This window comes from Sphaeramia orbicularis, chromosome 24 (genome assembly GCF_902148855.1).
Source record: "Sphaeramia orbicularis chromosome 24, fSphaOr1.1, whole genome shotgun sequence".
Taxonomy (NCBI): Eukaryota; Metazoa; Chordata; class Actinopteri; order Kurtiformes; family Apogonidae; genus Sphaeramia; species Sphaeramia orbicularis.
Window position 1 is genome coordinate 37,712,984 of NC_043979.1, and position 20,590 is coordinate 37,733,573.

Below are 20,590 nucleotides of genomic sequence, written 5' to 3' on the forward strand. Positions count from 1 at the left end.
ACTGCGAGCCGATTACCTAAAATGTTCAGTTGTTGGTTGAACAGGACAGAGCAGCACAGCCAACAACCTGGAGGGGGCGGGGTGTAAAGTGGCTCATTTGCATTTAAAGGGCCAGAGCTCAAAGTGACCTTCGTCATGTCAGAAATAGGGTTGAAGATGGACATGTTGAGTTGAATTAATGATTTCAGACCCAAGCATAGCATTTACAGTTTATGTAGACCACAGGGAAATGTTTTAAAATGCATAATTCCATTTAAAAAAAGCAAAATGTCCCTCCTTTAGTTGAACTCCACAGACCCATTTTCAACCCTGTTTCGGAGTAATGACACCAGAAAGGTCGTTTTAGGTCGAAATAGAATATTTTACTAGTTAGCATTTGTGAGGTAGAATAAAATATGAAACTGACTGAGCATGGAAGGTTTTTTTGCCTGTTACTTATAATATGTACTTTTAATTTCAGTATGACGTGTGATGAAGCACTTAAAGATGAACTTGGATCAGGTGGCAAATTACAGTTTATTTTTGCACTTTACTGATTAGATTAGATTAGATAGAGCTTTATTGATCCTTTGAGCAGAGCCCTCAGGAAATTGATCCTGAAGGAAGTGATCCTGTTTGTCCAGTTCTTTTTTTATCCTTCTAATTTATTTTGTGTAGTGGGTTTGCTCTTTCATTCTATTTTTACTCTTATATTCTATTTTTACTGTTTGTCATGCTGCTCCGGCTGCTGCTGCTGCACTACAATTTCCCAGTTTGGGATCAATTAAGTATATCTATCTATCTACAGCCATGGAAACAAATCATTAGACCATCAACAGTCATCAAAAACAATGGTTTTGCAATCAGGCACTAACTCCTGTGTGTATCATGTGACTAAACCCGACAGAAAAGAAAACACAGAATGCCTAAAAGCACTGTTTTTGTCAGTACAATGCCATAGATATTGATGTAAGAACTGAAGTGATTTTGGTTATTATCAAGAAAACATGGAAAATAGCTAGATATCAGCTCTGAAATTAAAGTCTTATGAGCTATTTTTGTTGTTATCATTATATTCGTCCAAACAAATGTACCTTTAGTTGTACCAGGCATTAAAACATGAACATGAAATTGAAGAAAACAAGGGCGGTCTAATAATTTTTTCCGTGACTGTATCTATACAAGCGTACATCCTAGGACTACACCTGAGGCACTTGTCACATCAGATATCTTTAAAATTCAATAATATGGTTCTGTTATTATGACAATGAAAACATCTCTGCCCTAAGCCATAGTTTACCATAGTTTAATATATATATAGCTTTTTTACCCAAAGCTACTGGGTATTGTAAGCTGTGATACTGCATGACTCCCCTCTCCTCTGTGCACATGCAGGCTGACACACACTCATGAAAACCCACTTAATTTGGAACTTGAAAAGTGAACTCCAAATCCATCTCCAGGACTAATCATAGGTCGCTTTCAGAGCGGCGACATTCATGGGACACTCTTGTCTCGTCTTTGACACATTCATTTCCCCCCAAAAAAAACGCATCCTCGGATCCTCTTCCATCTCTCTCTCATGCTCTGCCTCTTTTCTCCGGGCTGACAAAAGGACTCTGATTAAAACCCTGCCTTGTCCACCCCCCCGTAGCGAGGAGTTGCGGCGACATATTGGGTATCATCAAACGGCTTCATGTGAGTTCAGTGCCAGGAGTCTCACGCTGGCAGGCTCACATGGTGCCCCATTTCACCCATTCTGCTATTTAAGGACAAGAGTGTGTTTGCCCCGTGAGCTTTCAGAGAGTAAATGAAAGCGAGATTGCGTCCCTTTATAGACGAGTGTACGCATTTTCTTCTTGTACAAATTCTTTTCTGATGAACCTTTGTGTCTAAGTTTATGCCAGGAAGTATTTGTCAGTGGAAAATTGTAAAAGTGGTTGTTTGTGTCCCATCCTCAGGTGGCCATCGGGCTTGTGCTTTTTAGGATTTCTGGTAGGGCTGCACGATATTGGAAAAAACTGACGTTGTGATTTTTTTTTTATTAGATTCAGATTCAGAAAACTTTATTTTCCCCATACGGGTAATTCATTTGCAGCTTACCACAGACATCAGCCCACATCCAAAGTGCAATGTGGCAAATATAAATAAATCAGTGTACAAATACAAGATCATTGGAAGCAACTTTGAATAAATGCATTTAAATAATCAACAATAGATAATCAATAAATACCAATGCAGGCTAAAAGACCCTGTTGGTTCTGCTAACATAAAAAAAGAAATCTCATTTAAAATGACTAAAATGGCTAAAATGGCCCTTCGATATAAATTGTGATATGAAAAAATACTCAGGAAGATATAATAGCTATGTGGTGCCGACATAAATGGTCAAACAAATTAGTTGTTACCTCTCGTGGCAGCAGGTGCAAGGCACTGTCAACACAGAACACGTTTCAGTATCATCCTTCTTGTAGCCGAAATAATTCCAGTTAACTGAAATTGCTTTTCTTTTTGGCACCGAGTCTTCGTTTTCGGTGATTTTCTCTTAATCTTTGCTCAATTTTCAGTGTTGTTACCAGCGACTCACCCAGTCATACACAGCTTTATTATTACTTTTTGCTCAGGCAAAGGCCCGCAACCCACTGGAAACGGGTTTGCATACCACTTTTGGGTCACAACCCCCCAGTTGAGAATCACTGATCCAAAATCATTCATCCATTTCATTCATTTATTTGTTTTGAGCAGAAGAAAAAAAAACAAACATCTTTTGTGTACAAGGAACTAATGGCAGAGTAAATACATTCATAAACTAGAAAAGCACTCGGCGAGCACAGACCTCCACCAAGATAGATGCCCCCCCCCCGATCATCACCAAAATTTAATCATTTCTTCCTTGTGCCAGTATCAACATTTCCTGGAAATATCATGAAAATTCACCCCTAACTTTTTGAGTTATCTTGCTAACAAACAAACACGCAAACAAACTAGGGATGCACCGATACCACTTTTATCCAGACTGAGTACGAGTACTTACATGTGAGTACTTGCCGATACTAAGTACCGATACAAGTGCTTAATAATCCCATTCCAGTTCTCAGTTCCTTTTGTAAATGTCCTTTATTGTCGTTGTCATTAGTCTGACTGGAAAAAAGTGCTGCTACTGACATTTAATGTGTTGGAATGAGCGTTTGTCAATTAATCCACCAGGGGGCGCCACTCTGAATTAACCATACTGGACAAATACCACGAAGAAGAAAGTCAGTAATAACAAACATGGAGATGACAGAGACCGCTCCGTACTCCCGCTGGTATTCTCATTCTGTTTACGCATCTGCCAGCACCTGGTAAATGGATAGAATGTACGCAGAAGACGGACAGAGCGCTGCGTCCATATCTGTCTTTGTCTTTAACGTTACTTGCAGTCAGCGTTACTTTTATCACCATCATTTATTTTGAAAAATCTCCACACTCTTCACACTCCACACACATTATTCCACTGCCGCGTACCTGCTGCACTGAACTGTGAATGTCACACGGCCGTAAGTGGTATCGGTGCATTTGTATCGGATGTCTTTTACGAGTACGAGTACGCACACTGAGTATTGGAGCCGATGCCGATACTCGTATCGGTATCGGTGCATCCCTAAAACAAACAAACGCAAACAAACACACAAAGCAAAGCGATCACAATACCTCGTGGTGGAGGTAACAAAGGTGATCAAGACAAAATAGCAATTGCCATGTACACTAGTAATAAAGTAAATTCAATATGTACAGCTCAAAAAGGAGTGGGAAGAACAAAACTTATTAAATCCCACCCCCATCTCACATTTGTACAACATAACACATTACTTTTGCTTCCTTAACAATATAATAACATCTGTTTAGAGTCCTAATAATGTAAATAACAGATAGAAAACAGATTAGGAAAACTGAAGTATATTACACTTAGTAACTATCTAAATGATATTCTCCAGAACTTATAATACAAGATATTTCAACAATAATCACATACTAACACTGGTAATGGAAGTGACACATACCAGCATGGTAAACAACGACAAGCACATGGCAACAAAGGTAAGAAAGAGCCAAGAATGGAATGATTGGATCTCAGTGAAAAAAAAAAGTCCAAGCTGGTTCAGACTGGGTTCATCTATATGTGTGAATAGGAGGGAGAGGAGGAGGGGGCGATGTCAGCTGGTTGAATTCCAACACTTATCACCTGTCACAGTCGCTTCATGATAAGTCTTGGCAGGATGCTGTCACCAAAAAATAAAAGTTCCCTAAATCTCTTGCTTTGCTTACTCAGATATTTGACTAATTCTGTCTCTTTGGATACGCAGATAAGCAAGTCATCATTCATCTGCAGACTCATTGCTATTCATGACACCCTCTTAGCCTGACAGTGACAAAACTCTCAGCAGCGAAATGTGGGTTGGAGCCAATGGTTTGATGGGATACATTTACCTCTTGCCCCTTTTGATCTGTATTGAACAAAAGATTCCTGAAAGTTTTTTTTTTGTCATTGACCTTTTTACATCCTCTGCAAACCAGAGCTTTTGAAAGGGATGAGTTAGAGGTGAGGATTCATTATTGTGTTCTTGTAGGACGTGCAGACAGACGAGCACAGTCACCATAAGTGGGAAAATTGGTATTCTGGGTAATTATGAAGCATCAGAAGAAAAGTGAGTAATTAGCAAAAGGCGTTAACCTTCCATTGGATTCCTTTGTAGCACTAGAAATAGCAACACTAAACAGAACATACCAGAGAAACGGCAATTTTTTCTGATAAGCCTAATTGTTATTGTGTTGTGTTCTGCCTTCGAGGGTCAGACGACTTGCCTCTGCTTAAAGCTTTCAGCCGCCTCCCCGTGCCTTTTTTTGTGTTTTCAGACAGAAACCCCATAAAAACGTCTTGTAAAGGGTTAATCGCCTGCTCACAGTCCCTTTGTGGTAACATAAATTTCATCCTCCCTCTGCCTTCCATCGTATCCCCTTCTGTGATCCCATTTTGATTTGTTAGCGCTTACTCCGAGATGCCATTTAATGATGTTTATGAAGGAAAATGTCACATGTATCACGCCTCAATCCACAAGACCCGAGTGGTTTTGTCCTCAGACGCCAGGTTGGAAAATTAGCTTTTGTTTGGTGTTGACAAGGAGATATTTCCTATCAAAGATGTACGTACATGCACAAGAACATAGCGCAGATACCGTGGCGGTGTTATATTTCTCCAGATGAAATTATCATTTATATTACATTTTCAAGTCTAATAATCAGTATCAATCCGCACTCCGCACGGTGAATCTGGCCTCAACGTTAATAGGGACACTTATTTTTGAGAGCAGTTTTAAATATTGAGTGTTGAGTGAATGGGATCTTATAAAACCAGCTTGTTGTGATTTGATGTAAGATCAAATATGTTGACTGTCAAGGGCTATATTTGCAGCCGCACTTCAAATGCCGAATGCTCTTAATAATTCTTTAATTCACAAACCATGATTTATAATTAAAACCTCACCTGAAAACCCTGAAGATGCTCAGTCTGTTTCCTGCTCTGCTTCTCGAGCCGCTCCCGCATTTTCTGAATACAAAATAACTCATTAACAGTGTCATTTTCACGGGATTATAGACTGAAATTCATCTCGTAATGTGATACATCCTGTTATAAATGTTGACGCCTGCTGGAAACCTGACTCACAGCCTAGAGAGGACAGAAGCCAGGGGTGTGTTGCCAGTTAACACTAGCTAACACTGTTCACTAACACCAGTTGGCGTTGCACAGTGGGAAGACTGGTGACAGTAGGTGCAGTAGTTAGCAGGTTTTCATTTGAGTCATTTTAACAGTGGGGGGTGGAAAATATCCTGATTTCCCTGCTTTTTTTTTTTTTTTTGGTCATGGTATGAGAAAGTACAAAATGTGTTTATATAGAGAAGGTTTTCCAGCCACTGGATGTAACTCCAGTTGTATGAAGGATAGTGAAGCCCTTAAAAGTGAAAATACTAGAAGATGGATGGATGGATGGATGGATGGAACGATGGATGGATGGATGGATGGATGGAACGATGGATGAAACGATGGAATGATGGATGGACAGTTCAGTTTCACAGTCTCCAGTGGAAAGACTGGTGACAGTAGGTGCAATAGTTAGCAGGTTTTCATTAGAGTCATTTAAACAGTGGGGGATGGAAAATATCCTGATTTCCCTGCGTTTTTTTTTTTTTTTTTTGGTCATGGTATGAGATAGTACAAAATATGTTTATATAGAGAAGGATTTCCAGCCACTGGATGTAACTCCAGTTGTATGAAGGATAGTGAAGCCCTTAAAAGTGAAAATACTAGAAGATGGATGGATGGATGGATGGATGGATGGATGGATGGATGGATGGATGGATGGATGGATGGATGGATGGATGGACGGATGGATGGATGGATACGTGGATGGATGGATGGATGGATGATGGATAGAACAATCTACAGAACGATGGATGGATGGATACATGGATGATGGATAGAACGATGGATAGATGGATGGATGGATGGAAGAATGGATGGATGGAACAATGTATAGAACGATGGATGGATGGATGGATGGATGGAACGATGGATACATGGATGGATGGATGGATGGATGGATACATGGATGATGGATAGAACGATGGATGGATGGATGGATGGATGGATGGATGGATGGGCAGTTCAGTTTTACAGTCTCCAGTTTTGGTTCAGGAAGTGAATCATTATTACAATAAACAATACAAGTGGTGCCAGGCACAACAAACCCCACCCCTCATACGTATTTTGCCAGTTATAAGTAAATGGGAAGATTTTTAAAAATCATACAAAATTTGAACATTGACCTACCTTTCCTAAAATGTGATCAGATCTATTCTGGGTCACTGGCATTCTAAAAACGCAGTTTGGTATGAATTCCACCAATAGTTTTGCTGCTAAAGTGTTAAACATAGAAACAAACAAACCGAACCAAAACCAATACCCCTTTCCTCCCCTTCAGGCGTGGGATAATAAGCAATAAACCATCAACCATCAACCATTTCAGTCATACATCACAGAGTGAGAGCAGCTTATGAAAACACAGCTGAGTGAGTCAACAGACCCATAGAGCTTGTTCAAAAGCAATTACACATTGACTCATTTTGTAGCCTAATGGCAGAGGGAATAAATGAGTTTCAGGATCTGTTTTTGTTCTGAAGTACATAATAACGTCAACCTGAAGGCATTGACGTAAATCTGTCTTTAAGAACATGGGCGGGTTGGGTTAAGATGCTTCTGGCTTTCTGCGCTGTCTGTTTCTTCCACAGAGAATTCAGATTTATTTGGACTCCTACAATTTTAGAGCAAACTTTAATGATGCTGCTGAGACTGACGGCCCATTATAAAAGAAAAGAAATAAAAAAGGTTAAAAGACTTTCAATAAAAAAATGATAATAAGTACATAAAATAGGTTTAGAAACACTAAAAGAGTTCAGCTTTGGCAGCAGGTGGATTTTTTGGGGGGTTTTTTGACCAGTGATTCTAAATCCTAAAAAAAAAAAAAATCTTAAAATCTTTCTAAATCTTTATATTTATTGTCATTGCACCAACATACAATACACTAAAAATAGAAAATATGCACGGAATAAAGTCTGCAATCTACAATACGAGCAAACATAGGCACAAATGCAAAATAAACAATGTGTAAATGTCTATTTCTAATGTCCTACTGTCAAAAAGAAAAGCAGCTGAACAGTCCAGACTCAGTATATGTTCAGTGATTTGGACCAGGGGCGCCTATAAGAGGGGGGGTAAAATTGACAAATTCATGGGGCCCAGCATTTGTGGTGGGGGGGCGGGGGGGGGGCATAGAACAGTGGAGGGGCTCCAGTGGATACAGGTTAGAAGCTGTGAAAATTTCGTGTAAGATCCGCTATATAATAGAGGAATGGAAGTCGGGAGTCAGACGTTGAAAGCATGTTAAGTTTCAGTTTCATTTTCACGCTAGCGTAAGTGACGTCATGCATGGACGACCCCCACCATCCCCCTGCTCTGACAGATCGACAAGATACTGAATTTTATGGAAGGGTCCATAACTTTTACCTTTCATGGGGCCCACAATTGGTAGTGGCGGCCCTGATTTGGACTATTGCCCTGTTGGAAAAAAGTGTTTTTGTTGAACCTGAGCTAAATATCAGAAATCTACTTACTAGCTAAAACAGACAATTTTATTTTTAATAATAAATGAGTTGTTGTTCGAATTGATGATAAAATTGTCAATTCATTTTCAGTCCGTCATCTTTTCCGGAGCAGTTTTTTCAGAACATGCCAATACTTACAAAAAAAATGTAGCGGCCAGCTGTGCAGTTCTTTGAAGCCTTCCGTCTCATTCTCTAAACTCTAACACCTTTGTAGTAAATGTGTCATCATCACCTTATTCTTCGTGAAGGACAACAAAAAGACTGTTCGAACATAACAAAGGGAAAGCGCTGATTGGAAAACGGTGAGGATAGTTGAACCTGACAACGTATTCATCCTCATTATGGTGTTCACAAGCTGCAGATGTGCACACACGCTGTTTAATCTGTGTGTTGCCTGCACATAAATGTGACGCCCATTTCTGCACGGACTGGATTGATTGTGTATTGTGTTGAAGTAGTAGGTGCCATATCATTCACATTCATTGATACCGTCCGTGGCCCAGTCGTGGCCTCAGTAATTGGTATTCTCGTTGCTAGTTGTGTATTTGGGAGCAGCAAATATCAGCAAATCCCCCGACTTGGATCCTGTGAAACTCTTTTGCCGATTCACGTAAGTTCTTTGACTGTCTAAATAAAACACCAGCACATCTTTAGAAGGGGATATTTTGGGCTTTATCAGTGTCTGTGCAGGTGTGAAAGGGATGAGTGGTCTACATGGCATCTGAAAAGTGATGTTCATCTGCAGACAAAGAGCTGTGTTTTTGTCCTATACTTCAGTTCACTGTCGGCGATCGACTTTCCGTTGAGGATGGGAACAGCAACACACACACATTCAACACTAGGGATGGGAATTAAGAATTTAGTGATTCCGGTTCCATTACAGATATAATTTAACGATTCGATTGCCATTGAAGGAGAATAAACTACAGTACAAAAGGCTCTAGATATATAGGAAGAAAACTCCAAGGTGCTCTTTGTAAGCATAAAAAGGCCTTTATTCTCAAGGCATGGTCATGTGTAGACCTTCAAAAACACTTCAACGCGTGTCGGCTTCAAGCCTTTAACAGGATGTAGAAATGGCTTTGTTTGCAGAATCTTCAATGTCAAATATGTACTGACATTTAATGTTAATATTTAATGTTAGCGGCTGTGACAGTCAGTGCCCACTTCACATAGCAGCCAATTAGATTAGATTAGGTTAGATTAGACTTTATTGATCCCACAACAGGGAATCTCACGGGTCAAGGCAGCAACAGAGTAAAGTGCAAGAAAAATGTACATAAATAAAGATAGTGCAAAAGACAAATAATTTAAAAATAGTAGTGCTGTCAAACAATTAAAATTTTTAATCAGATTTATCACAAGGTTGCTGTGGATTTGATTTTGATTAATCATGATTAAATATCATTCCTTTTTAATCTATATTAACCCTATAATGCCAAAAGTATCATATTTGATGCATGAGTCTTGAAGCCCTCTACATGATCAGTGTGATATTTTTTTCTTGAAAAACCTGATGAATACAATTAGATACATGCAATACACAGATAATCCACCAGGGGGGAGAAATTCATTCACCAGAGGTCTTTCCAGTGACACTACAAGACTGTCATTAATGAGGAAGGAGGCAGAATGTGAGACCTGACCAGCATTGAGACCTGATGTATCAAATATGATACAAAATTGAAACTCATACATGGAAATTGATATTTGGAAAAAAAAAAAAAAAAAACGTTTTTTGGTTGTTCAGAAGGACCAATAAAGGCTCCAGTTTCAAAGAACTGGAATTTTCTGCCAATGATTTAATGGTTCAAGCTTTACAGGATTAACCGCGTTCCATTTTGCATGAACAAACAGACTCAAGAAAAAAGGGACTATATATGCACTTAACATGTTTATTAAACACCTTCAACAGTTTCAACAAAACAACTAGAAACAACTGTTCTGTCTTGGGTTTTTTTTCGTACTCATATTTCCATCCAGAGGGCCAATGAGGTGTTGAGCATCGTTTCAGCAATTGTCATGAATCTTTCTAGAGAGTATTGTTCTGTTTCCTGTTTTGTATTTGTATTTCACGCTAGGAGAGAACAGGAAGAGAAGGAGAAAGGTTCTACACAGGTGCTTGGTCTTGGTGGTGGTGATGCCACCTAACCACCTGGTGTGCATACTGCATCGATAAACAGGAAATTCACACATCTTTGCATGTCTGTCTGCATGCAGATTTTCCCCCCAAATCACAGGTCTAAATGCAGAATTAAAAGTGAGAACACAACGCTGCTTTTGCATTTTCTGTTCAGATCGTTACCGTCTAAACGTAGCCTTAGAATATACGTAGTTTTTCCACTTTCCTGAAAAATAACCATTTTGGATATAAGAGGTTTCTGCCTGACAGTGACGAAATGATGCGTTTGACTTGATGCCATTGCAGAACTGATAAGCAGAATTGTTAACCAGTTGTCACTTCCCATCAAGTCATCACAAAATCCGTGAAACACTCTACATCAGTGGTTCCCAACCTTTTTTGGCTCATGACCCCATTTTAACATCACAAACTTCTGACGACCCCAGACATTCAAAATGGAGACTTTTTTTCTTTTTTTTTGCTAAAATTAATTTGTTTTTGATCGTGTAATAATTTGCTATACTATGTTGCAAATAAGCATTAATTTTAGATGACATTTAGTCTATATAATGTATATTATTATGGACGGAGGCAGAAAAGCCAGGTGTAGATTACTGCACAAAGTGAGAATTTTATTTTTCTTGGTCAGGATATATACAGTCAGTTTAAACGTGGAATTAAAAGTGAGAACACAACTCCACTTTTGCATTTTCGGTTCAGATCATTACTGTCTAAATGTAGCCGTAGACTATACATTGTTTTTCCAGTTTCCTGAAAAAAACAACCATTTTGGACATATGAGGTTTCCACCCGTCAGTGACATAACGGACATGACGTGTGATGCATTTGACTTGATGCCATCGCTGAACCGCTAAGCGTAATCATTAAGCAAACAGGCTAATGATTCCAAGCATTGGAGCTACTGGGAACCAGTTCAGAACAAGAACCAGTTCTCCATTCCCGTCACCCGTCACCTGGGACCAAGTCACCGCAAAATCCGTGAGACACTCTACAGTCAAAAACTTTTTTACAGAAGTCTCCTCAGACTCTTTTTGACGCAGATCTGATGACGATTCCTGACAGCGAAGACGTCTCCTTGAAGAACGGCGTCATACCCCGACATCACGTCCAGCTGCAGTCGCACAGACGCGCTGATCGGCAGCTGCATCTTGAGAAAAGGCTTTGCCGTCCCGCGTGTGAAGGCAGCCTTGTTTGATCTGCATTATTTTATTTATTTGGGAGAGTGTTGGATTTCTGTAGACTTAGGTTTCGCCTGTTCGCGAGGCTTCTGTCTCAAATATAAACAAGGAGTCGAGACTTGGTCCGCTCATATTTATATCCCACGGTGTTTGAAGAGACAGATCCAAGGGTGATGAGAGGGATTCACAGTATACGAAATCTGTTTGGGTCTGTTTTCTCGCTGTCTGATTCTGAAAGCTTTGAGGACTTCTGTAAGTGATGTATCATTTGTGGAGGAATGTCTATCCTCTGTCCTCAATTCCGGGTGCCGTATGAACAGTTGGCAGTAAAGCTGCTGACAGTGTTTATCAAACAGTGATGATAATAGTGATGTTGACAATGTATTTTCACCACTTATTTTTTTGTCATTGTGGGTATTTTGTGTGTGGGACTAACAATGAATGTGTTTTTAGTTTATATATTTTTTATGTGTTTTTCACTCCTATTCTATGTGTTTTTCCTTTTTGTATATTTTGCTCTAATGATCTTCCACTGTTTTTGTGTTTTTCAGTCACCAGACACAGACAACATGCTGGGATCACCCAAAGATGACGGAGCTTTACCAGTCTCTAGGTATGAAACACACACAGTCACAAATGTCTATGTCTTCAGGTTTTTGACAAGTGTCTTCCTGTATATTTCCTAAACTTATAGCCTGGGGGTGTTGTCAGGAAGATGCTTCATCTAAAAAAAAAAAAAAAAAAAAAAAGGGAAGAAAAATAGTAACCACCCTGAAAAATCCACCTACATTGTCAGAATGTGCAGAGATCCTGGTTCAACCTCAGTATTCACAAGTTTAAAGTTTTCATGCATTGGTTTAAAGACTGAAATGTTTAAGTTGAAATTAAAAAAAATGAGAAGAAACTCATGTTGTAATACAGATTCCAGTAAAACATAAATAAAAACAGAATACAATGATTTTTAAATTCTTTTTGACCTACAGGGTGGGGAAGCAAAATTTACAATATTTTGAGGCAGGGATTGAAAGACAGTGTATGACCAATTAGTTTATTGAAAGTCATGAGAATTTATTTGCCACAAGAAAATTTACACAATAGAAAATGTTTTGATTCTATGTGTCCTCCTTCTTTCTCAATAACTGCCTTCACATGCTTCCTGAAACTTGCGCAAGTGTTCCTCAAATATTCGGGTGACAACTTCTCCCATTCTTCTTTAATAGTATCTTCCAGACTTTCTCATAATAGTTTTGCTCATAGTCATTCTCTTCTTTCCATTATCAACAGTCTTTATGGACACTCCAACTATTTTTGAAATCTCCTTTGGTGTGACGAGTGCATTCAGCAAATCACACACTCTTTGACGTTTGCTTTCCTGATTACTCATATGGGCAAAAGTTTCTGAAAAGCTATGGATAATAGTGTTAGGTATGATTATGACGTCAATATATGTTTGGTTTCAAAACAATTGACATAATGCCTGCTGAGAAAAAACAACTAAATGTTCATTGTAAATTTTGCTTCCCCACCCTGTATATCCCTTTTAGACCCAGCAATGCATGTTTGTCCTCTGTTGGAGACGAGTTTCACAGTTTTACTTTTTAAATACATAAAAGCAAAAGCTGTCTATTGTAAAGAACCTTCCATTAAAAGAAAACCAAAATGTGTCTGAAGAAACTGTTGTATTATTCCATTTCCAGTCAAGACTATTAGTTAATGTAAAAGAAAAAAACTTTGACTTTCCTGGGTCTGAGGAGGATATTCAGTTAAATACACTGCAACAATTACAAGATATTTAATGTTCAAACTGAATGAATGCGTGAACATTTGCAAAAAATGATCAAGTTTAGCAATTTCAACATTAAATATCTTGACATTGTAGTGCATTCGACTGAAAATCATTGTATTTCGTATTGTATAATGGAGGTTGTCAGGGGCGCCGCTACCAATTGTGGGCCCCGTAAAAGCTAAACGTTGTGGGCCCTTTCATAAAATTCAGTATCTTGTTGATCTGTCTGGGGGGGAGTCATACATAACATCACTTGTGCTAGCGTGATAACGAAACTGAAACTTAACATGTTTTCAACGTCCAATTCCTGACATCTATGGCTCTCTTATACAGCGGATATTATACGAAATTTTCACAACTTTTAGCCTGTATCCACTGGACCACCTCCTCTGCTCTATGGGCCCCCCACAAATGCTGGGCTCCATGAATTTGTCATGTTTTTACCCCCCCTTACGGGCACCCCAGGGAGTTGTACATCATCACCTTCATAATATAATTGTCAGAGTAATTTTTTTTCCCGAAAATGAATTTCTTGCCTAAAGTGGGGTACACACATAAAGATAATCGGGCTGTTTTTGTATTGACTTTCCCTTTTCCCAACCAAGGACAGCAAAAACCAGATTATCTTACGTTTTATAAGATTATCCTATAAGATTATCTTGTGGTCTGAGGTGTGTTAAGAGTGAATTTGTCCCGATAATCGGCTCTGAAAAGGGTCGGAGCCGATAATTGTAAATATTAAACTTGTTCAATATTTACGACCAAAAATCTTCATGACCGTGAATTGTGACGTGGAAGGGAATGTAGCCAATCAAGAAGCGAGCTGACCGAGGAACAAGGAAGCAGGCGTAAATAAAAACAAGCATGGCCGACCTGAAACATAAAGTTCAGTGGACCTCAGAAATGGAGGACCAGCTCAAGAAGCTGCCAAGTCGTCAAGCCGCCAAGTCGTACCACAACCGAAAACAACATGTTGCGTGTTGTGTTTTCTGGTTGTTGCTATTGTTTAGTTTGATAGATTTACTTTATTAATCCCCAAGGGGAAATTCAAAATATGGTCACCGCTCCACAGAAACAGTCACAATCACAGAAACAATAAATACAAAGTGTAAATAGCTAAAAACAGGTTAGATTAAAAAGAAAAGTAGAATTAAAAAGACAAAGTATGTGTTCTACCTAACACATAAAACATAGAACCCAGAATCTTCTCTATTTTTGTTAGATCACGTTTGATCATGCGAGATTTCTGTCTTGGAGGACTAGATTCTAGATCAGTGGTGGGACAGAATCATTCTGTGTACAGTACGATCAAAACTGTTCAGTGTCTGATTTTCTATCTTCATGTGTGGGGTCTGTAACAGATAAAAAATCTCTTCAGATGTAAAATCCTCATGTGTGTACCCCACTTAAACCATCAAATACTCAATCCTTAAAAATCTGACAAAATGATTTTTATTTTACAAAGTTGACGATATTTAGTTGAACAAACTCTTGTTTTTGATGCCTAATAAGTTCACTCTTTTCGTGCACCTGATGAAACATGTGCCCTGAACTACTCATTCTGCCCCACTTCATGCTAATATCCATATGCACGTGTCTGTCCCCGAGGGTTGAAGAAGCATGACTGTTCTTTAATGAGCAGCAGGATAAGTAATAAGCTGTGAAACTTTGGGAGCGTTTTCTGTAGGCCAGCAGCTCGACAAATAGCAACCAGCCCCAGTGAGACAGAGCTCACTAACCTAATTACACAATCCATGTTAACCCCTCTTTTTGGTCATCTCCATAGACAGTAACTAACACCAAGTCAACTCTTCACTGAGCACCCAGTGCCCAGTAGACAGATTTCCACTGCACTTTGTTTTCTCACTTTCTGCCTCTGTTTCCTTTTTGTCCACCTACCTTTCATCTCCTGCCTGTAGCGGACTTGAACAATGTGAGATTCTCCGCATACAGAACAGCCATGAAGATTCGCAGACTACAGAAAGCACTGTGCTGTAAGTAAAACACACACACCATCACACATGCACACAGTAATACCTACAGTCGAGGTCTGGTTCTTTTGAAGTCGGGGTGCGATGGGGGAGATGCAGTAATGATTTGAAGTCTTGCCAGATGCTGAACAACACAGGAGCCAGGGATATTTTGGCTTTAAAAATGGAGCATATTTTGTGTCTGGGTGCGTCTGAGGGCTCGATTTTGTCCAAACACAGTCGTAGTATTAAGCCTGTTGAGCGTAGCATCATTTGGTGTGTACGGGTGGGACTATTTTAGCCTTTTTTAAGCAATTTTCTCAATACGAGCTGCTTTTTTTCCAGCTGTATTGGCAGCTTTTTTTTTTTTTTTTTTACAATTTTAATTATCTTATAAGCATATTTTTCAATGGACTGAAATACATTAATTACACAGGTCATTATCCCCCCATCCCACCCCCTCCCTCCTCCAGGTGGTACTCACATAAACACAAAGGACATCTGACAAACAACACAACAATAATAATAATAATAATAATAATAATAGTAACAAAAGTAGTGATCAAAAACAAAGAAGAAAAAAAAAGATAAAAAATACTCGCATATGAAACGATCCAAATGACAAGCTGCATCAATAGTTGCTTTTCCATTGACCCTCAAATTGTGCGAATATAACTTGCGCATAAAAATTTACCTAATGGAAAAATGACAATTTCGCCAAAACTCAAATTTTTCAATTCAAAGTTTTTGTACTGGCAAGAGGTGGTTTTTCGGCCGTAGCGCAGTTGGTATATTATGCAAAACTGCAATGGAAAGACCTTTTTCCGCAACTAGAGTCACGTGATTAAAAAAAAACAGATGTTGACAGATGTTGCAACAAGCGAAGAAGAAGAGATTTAAAAGAAACATGGTGCAGTATGTGTGGACACAACAGGAAATTGACAAATTGTTTAATTTCGTACGGGATAGAGGGGTAGTATATAATATTAATCAACACATCTGTAAATCAATATGATATTTACATTTGTCACCATGTTTATGGAACGACTTCTCGTGTCATCTCGTGATAATAAATAGACAAATCATCGCATTTGTGATTTAATGGAAAAACCAACATTACACACTTCTGTTTTTTTGACATTTAGCAAATATCGGTACAGTTTTGCACAGATGTCCAATGGAAAAGCAACTAGTGGCTCAAACTGAAACTAGGCACGACATTCACAGCACTGACATCCCACATGCAATGCCTCCGGTCACTCCAAACACAACCTCCTACATTTTAAATTCCCCCCACCCCCCATGTCAGGTCCGGCATCAAAATGTGGTTCAACAAACTCATAATAAACACAGTAGAATATCAAAGGGCGCTTCATATACTTTATGAAGTTACCTTGGCAAAGCAAATTTGTTCAGCACTGGGAGGAACCAGACTACCATTCTGCTGTTAAAACGCTGGACAAGACAAGTAGAAAAAAATAAATAAATAAATTCAGCCGAAGAACGTCCACATGAGATCAGGTCAAAGAAAGTCTTTTAATATATGCAATAAAGGATGACCAGGTTTTATGATACTTATCTTCTGGTCCACTCGTTAAATATCGTATGCCGCGTTTCCACTACATGGAACCGACTCGACTCGGCTCGACTCAACCCGATACCTGATACTATTCCTGGAGACCGTTTCCACTACACGATACTACCGATTTTAGAGTATCTGGACGTCATAGCGATGCAGCGCGTTACTTCCGTGTCATCTGCTCAGAGAGTTGCTGATAAACTCGCTCGTTGCGTGTTGTCTCGTTAAGCTCATGCTGAATTTTTACATCGGCCACCAAAGACTGAATCTCCTCGACCGACCGTGGTGTAGTTTTGCGGGCTGTCATCATGTGGATTAACCTATCACTATATTTACTGTAAACTTCCGCATCTGTTTTTTGTATAACAGCAGGTCACGGAGACAACTCTCTGACCAATCAGTGGTCTGCAGTGTTTACACGTCATGTTTTAGTATCTGGTCCCCAGGCAGAGGTGATACCAAAAAACTAGTACTGGGTACCAGATTCCAGGTCCTTTTTTTGTAATGGAAATGCAAAAAGGCCGAGTCAAGCCGGTACCACGTAGTGGAAACACAATAGCTGGTGATCTACAGCACCTTAATGATGGACAAGACCCGCCAACAGAAAAAAAAAAAGACCTCAGTAACACTTATATATTTATACATGCAAGTTTGGTAGCGGTGCTCACCTTTGTATTGGCTCACTTGTATCCTTAAGCTTCACTTTACTTTAGTATTTCCATCCTTTTTCATAATGGAAAAACAAAAAGGCCGAGTCAAGTCAAGCCGGTACTACGTAGTGGAAGCGTGGGATAAGTTTTTTGAGCTCCAATCCCAGCAGCTTAGATAAAGGCAGGTATTACCTACAGTCTCAGATGTCTATCAAGTCTACTGAAACATACACACACACACTCTGCAGGTGCATTCAGACTCCCCCCTTGTGAGGTTTCAACCAGCATGGCAGCAGCCACTTGTGCTCAGTACAGTGTAATAATGGTGACAAATGTTAACTATTATCCAGCTGTTGACATTATTACCGCAGCCCATACTGTGAACCCACACTGCTCATTTACATCCTGCTGTGTGTAGGAAGTTTGAGAGCGAAACTGATAAAATACACTCATGTGGGTGTTTTTGTGTGTGTGCAGCTTTGGACCCGTACACCTGAATAATCTAAGCTATCAAAGTATGTTATTGTATTTGTTGGTTGTTAATGAGTTTCAATGATTCAGGCACTTTAGTTTGCTATCTGGCACTGCTTTTCTGATCGCATGCGTGTGTTTGTGACGGGAATGCATTAGCCTGAGTGATTTCCACTCGGGGCACTGCAATTCAATTTCATCCAGTAGATTAGAACGGCCACAGTGCACAAACACACACACTCACACACGGGGGTGGGGGGGTGGGCCCACGTAGGATCAGTAGTTATTAGTTATGAAGAATCTCTTTGCTCGGAGATGTGTGTGTCAGTTGTGTAAACACTCATACATGCACACACACATGACGGGGACACTATTAAACAGCTAATTGGGTTAATTCTGTGCCAGGGGGGCTAGAGAGGCACAAATGAGCTTGCGTGGCATCCCGCTAATGCAGCGCACTTTCTCTGCGCTGAAGGAGCTGCAGTGGAGGAAAAGTTTTGGCCGCCCTGCCGCGCTCGCTCCACGCAGATACACCCAAGTAATTAGTGCCGTCTGGGGACACGGGGGTAACATAAGGCATGGAGTCATGGAGCAGGGGGAGGAGGGGTGACGATGCAGATGCAGGAACGACGGGGCGAATGAGGAGAGTTAAAAGACGGGAGGTTTTGAGGGGAAAAGGTTAGGGGAGTGAGGGGAGCAGGAGAGTGAGGAGAGTTTTAAATGGTGTGTGGAAAAGTGCCAGTAGGGCTGAGATGAATACAGAACAGTAGATGACTTTGCTCAATATTTGCCACGCTCTGATTTATGAGACAAAAGTTATTCAACCTTGTAGATATTAGCATTCTATTAAATCAAAAGTAATGTGTTTGGAAATTGATTACCTTGTTAATACTTTTCAGTAGAAATAACAGACAAATGGGCCACTTTGGCTGATACAGATACAGATGAACTTTATTGATCCCCACGAGGAATTCCACTTTTTTTTCATCAGCTCAGGAAGAAAAACAGAGATAACGGGCCTACATTTCAAGATGTGCATTCTCATATATTCCTTTGTAAACTAGGACTGTTGTTATCGTCTTTTTTTTTTCTTTTTTATTTAAAAGTATACATTTACATAAACATGTACTTAAAAAAAAAAAAAATTTACCTTTATTTAACCAGGAAGTCCTATTGAGATTAGGAATCTCTTTTGCAAGGGAGACCTGGCCAAGGTAGAAGCCATACAAAGTCCAAAAAACATGAAACAAATACGTGATACACAATTAACAATAAAACACAATAACAACTATTCAACCATAAGGGCATCAAGAAAAACAGTGACATTCTTCCTTCACTGCATTCTCCATGATACTTTGAAAATCATTAACAGAAATGAATGTATGCAGTTTTACAATTTTTTGAAGATTATTCCATGACCATGATGCATGGTAGGAAAATGCTGTTTTTCCAAAGTCTGTCAGAACTCAGGGAACAGTCATAGTCATGACAGTTAGGAAGGATATAAACAGTACCACAGTGCTTCAGCTTCAGAGTTTGTCTTATGTGTTGTGATTGTCTCTCTCAACTCACCATATATTTTTTATTAGTACGGGGTTTTTTTTCTTTTCTTTTTTTTTATCAATTACTTGAAATTTCAGGCGACCCCATTTGAATTCCAGGTGACCCCACGTGGGGTCCCGACCCCAAGGTTGAAAACCCCTGCTTTAAAAGAACACTGCTAGTGGACCTCGAATCCAGCAGAAATGTAATGGGCGAAGTGTCTTCATTCACCACCTACAGACTGCATATCCCTGTCTTTGTTTTCCTGCCAACTATTGCCTGCATTAGATGGAGTTACCAGCTTAGTCTTCAGTGGACCTTGAATAACTCACTAATTATGGGTCCTTTAGAGCTGAGAGTGTCATTTATAGAGCTGGAAATTAAAATTTAAAATCAGTCCCTAATGCATACTATCTGTTTTGGTTTAAAGTTCTCCCTCTCTTTCTGCTCTTTATCCATCCAGAAACATAGAGCATGATGCCAATGTAACTGATATATTGACATAAATATAACATTCTCTTTCGATTAGTCATTTGGAATGTAGTTAACATATTAAATTTCAAAGAACTGCTCTAAATCTGACTGTTGAATTTTTTCTCCCCTCGTTTGTCGGTTTTTTGTTCCGATTTCCGTCACGCATTAATATTTTAAAACAAGCATCCATCTGTTCTCCATCTTCTGCTCCCAGCAGTCTCACACAGTTGGATGTTTTGAACTATTTTGGACAAAATATCAGTCAAGTCTGCAGTTTTGAAGTGTCTCTATGAATAGTCTGTGCCATTTTCAGCTCCTTGTCCTTTTCCAATTTGCTGGCAATTTTAGAAAAATCCGAGCCGCTGCTGAAAGCTCATTGAACAAGAGGGAAAGGTTACGAATGGGTCTTTCTGTTTCCATCTCTCCTCATGGCTTTATACTTTTTTTCTGTCCTGCTTCGTCTTCATTATTTTTGTTCTTTCTCTGTTTTCCTTCATCCTCTTTTCTATATTGGTACTTCTATGAAACTGGGTTCATTTTGGTACCTGCCACTTTAAACCCAATAATAAAAGACAAATTTAGACATTTTTCCCCCCAGGATGTACCTTATGATGACCTC

General features: G+C 39.4%; 1 protein-coding gene across 6 annotated transcripts in view; it reads left to right on the top strand.

Annotated features, from left to right (window-relative positions):
* Window positions 1–20,590, top strand: part of utrn (utrophin) — a 397,580-nt gene that overhangs the window by 275,565 nt on the left and 101,425 nt on the right. For all 6 annotated transcript variants that reach the window (XM_030127978.1, XM_030127982.1, XM_030127981.1 and 3 more), the window contains 2 exons: window positions 12,051–12,112; window positions 15,205–15,279. In XM_030127978.1, coding sequence (XP_029983838.1) covers window positions 12,051–12,112; window positions 15,205–15,279 — 137 coding nt within the window. The remainder of the gene's footprint in view (window positions 1–12,050; window positions 12,113–15,204; window positions 15,280–20,590) is intronic.